Below are 2,809 nucleotides of genomic sequence, written 5' to 3'. Positions count from 1 at the left end.
GGCAGGTGCCACGTGTCACCTGCCGCGCCTGCCGCCACTAGTGAGCGGATCCTTTTTGACAATGTTTTTGACATGTGATTTTTTTGACAATTCTATTGATCAGGAGGTCCTTTTGGACAAAAGGCGCCCCTACCCCGCAGCAAGGGTCGGCAGGGCAGCAGGCCCGCGCCAGCGTCCATCACCACCACCGGCACTTTGGATGCGGGTGGCGCCATGCTCCACCGTGCCACCTCCACCCGCTCCCTGCATCCGCCGAGTGCCGAGGGATTCTCCTCGCTGCATTCCCCATCGAGCCGCCGCGGCTCCTCCCCGCGACCATTCCACTCCCTGACACGACTCCTCCCCACCGCATGCGCTCCTCCCCACCACGCGCGCTCCTCCGTACATACCAGAATAAACCCACTGATGGGCCACTTGGCCATATGCATCAATGTAGGTAGAGATTCCCTAAACCTAATAGAAAATTGCGGTAAAGTCGTTGCCTCGTCGGGCGGGGTAGTACTACGACATTGGGACGGAAAAAGAAAGCAACGTGCGGTATCGTGCAGCGAAGGGGATGCCACGTCGTGCTCCGCTGCTCGCGCTAAATATGGAGTATTGTCCAATCCCCACCTCACACAGCATACACGCACTGCGCGCCGGCGACCCACGCAATGAAGCCTCCCGGCCGCCTCGCCACTGCCGCTGCAGCGGCATTGCTCGTCGCCACGTCGCTGCTGGTCGCGACCCTCCTCACCTCGCCGCTGCCGTTGCTGCCGTTGCTCCCGTGCCTGCCCGGCGTCCTAGCCCCCTCGGGCGTCGGGTACGAGCCTTCAGGCCTCGCCGCGCTCGCCGACGCCGCGGTGTACTACGCCACAACGCGCACCGTCCCGCAGCAGTCGCGCGCCGAGATCTCCCTCTCTCTCGACGTGCTGCGCCGCCGCGCGCCGATCCGGCTGCTGGTGTTCGGCCTCGGCCATGACTCGCGGCTCTGGCACGCGCTCAACCCCGGCGGCGTCACCGTCTTCCTGGAGGAGGATCCGGAGTGGTACCGCATCGTGCGCGCTAAGTCGCCGTTCCTGCGCGCCCATCTGGTCAGTTACCGCACGCGGATGGACCACGCCGACCTCCTCTTGGACTCCTACAAGAACTTCTCCTCCTGCGTCCCCGGCGCCGGAGCCGAGGCCGCCGACGCCCCCGTGCTGGTCCGCGACAACGCCGCGTGCCCGCTGGCGCTGCACAACCTGCCGCCGGAGGTGTACGAGAACGAGTGGGACATGCTCATGCTGGACGCGCCCAAGGGGTACTTCGCGTCGGCGCCTGGCAGGATGGCGGCGATTTGGACGGCGGCGGCAATGGCGCGGGCGAGGCGCGGCGAGGGGGACACCGACGTGTTCCTGCACGACGTGGACCGCAGGGTGGAGAAGAAGTATGCCGAGGAGTTCCTCTGCGACATGTTCCGGGTGGGAAAGACCGGCCGGCTCTGGCATTTCAGCATTCCACCGGTGTCACGGCGGGGGAACACGACGGCGTCCGGCGATGGCAAGAGGCCTTTTTGCTGACGATGCAAATTCCCGAGCGGTTTGAAAATGGCCTTGTTGCTGTAACAGTTCAGTCATGTTCGTCTTGTGTGTTGAGCACAGCACATGTCACATGTGTGCTTAGTTTTGCCTGTTGCGCAATAAGGAACCTCACACGTGCTTCGCTTGTGGGGAGGTGCGTCGCAGAAGTGGGCCGCATGGACAAGATCTTGTCGTGGGATGGCATGACAGATACAGATCGTGGCATAAATGGGTCATGTTAGTGGTTGTTTGGATAGCTAATGAGGATTTTTTGTAGAAAAATGAGTTGATTTTTAGACAGACCGTTTTTATCAAATTTATTTAGAGTGAAAAAACAGTTTTATGGAAATTATGTTTGGGGTTAAACCCCAGTTCCATGTTTTGATTTTTTGACGTTGTAGCATGATGCTATCTCACACTATACTTTTTTTTTGAGGGTACTATCTCACACTATACTGACAATGGACGCAAGATGGTAACTATTCGGCCAACTCCTGCTAAGGTGCACTGTTCTTCGGCTCCAACTTCGCACCGCACGAGCACTAGATCTAGCAAACATAAGGCGTCCCTCTGAATCAAGTTCTTCGCCTGGCCAACGAACCTCGACCGATGCTGGACTTCGACGAGATTGACTCGTCATGGTCTGCCTCACGCCGACTCATACGCCTTCACGACCAGGGGCCGGAGACCATGCATCACCTCCTTATTGGGTGCCCCTTCTCTCGACGGGTTTGGCATGATGTTCTTGTGTGTCGTGCTACCGTTCCTGCACTGACCGAAGACGTGGACTTTCTACTCTACTGGGCTTCTGTTACTTCTACATCGCTCGTCGGCCATCAAAAGTGCCTAGTGTCATTGGTGATTCTCATGGCATGGTCCATCTGGTGCTTCCAGAACATGTGCTCGTTCGACAATGCGCGTCCGCTCGCCCTGCAACCCGTGTTGGAGATCCAGGAAGAAGCGAAGGCTTGGGCTCTCACAGGTGCCCACGGTTTACATTAATCACTTAGTGCCATCCTTGCGCAAGGTTGGGCAACACATGTCTCTACTCTCACGACCTAGGTTATGTCATTCGCAGGAACAATAATTGTGAGATGTTCCATGTGACCTTCACTTTCTATCCATCATTGAAATGATACGCAAGTCTTGCATATTAGTGAAAAAATGTTTGGATTTTCTGAACAACAAAAAATGCTCCATGTTTGGATATAGATTCAGCCTATTTTGTTGTCTTGTGACCACCTCGACACTTTCCCCATTTTATCAAT

The 2,809-nt window shown here is 56.9% G+C and overlaps 1 protein-coding gene across 1 annotated transcript; it reads left to right on the top strand.

Annotated features, from left to right (window-relative positions):
- The first annotated feature begins 484 nt into the window (after positions 1-484).
- Positions 485-1,976, top strand: LOC123041687 (probable methyltransferase At1g27930). The gene has a single exon (XM_044464267.1). It carries the CDS (start codon positions 654-656, stop codon positions 1,539-1,541), a length of 888 nt encoding a protein of 295 aa, XP_044320202.1. The 5' UTR covers positions 485-653; the 3' UTR covers positions 1,542-1,976.
- Positions 1,977-2,809: the final 833 nt, after the last annotated feature.

The sequence above is a fragment of the Triticum aestivum genome, chromosome 2B (assembly GCF_018294505.1).
Source record: "Triticum aestivum cultivar Chinese Spring chromosome 2B, IWGSC CS RefSeq v2.1, whole genome shotgun sequence".
Classification (NCBI taxonomy): Eukaryota; Viridiplantae; Streptophyta; class Magnoliopsida; order Poales; family Poaceae; genus Triticum; species Triticum aestivum.
This window is presented reverse-complemented; position numbering and strand designations above follow the sequence as displayed.

Bases quoted from the DNA above. Each gene is read 5' to 3' on its own strand.
- LOC123041687 (XM_044464267.1), top strand. From the start codon at position 654: ATGAAGCCTCCCGGCCGCCTCGCCACTGCCGCTGCAGCGGCATTGCTC.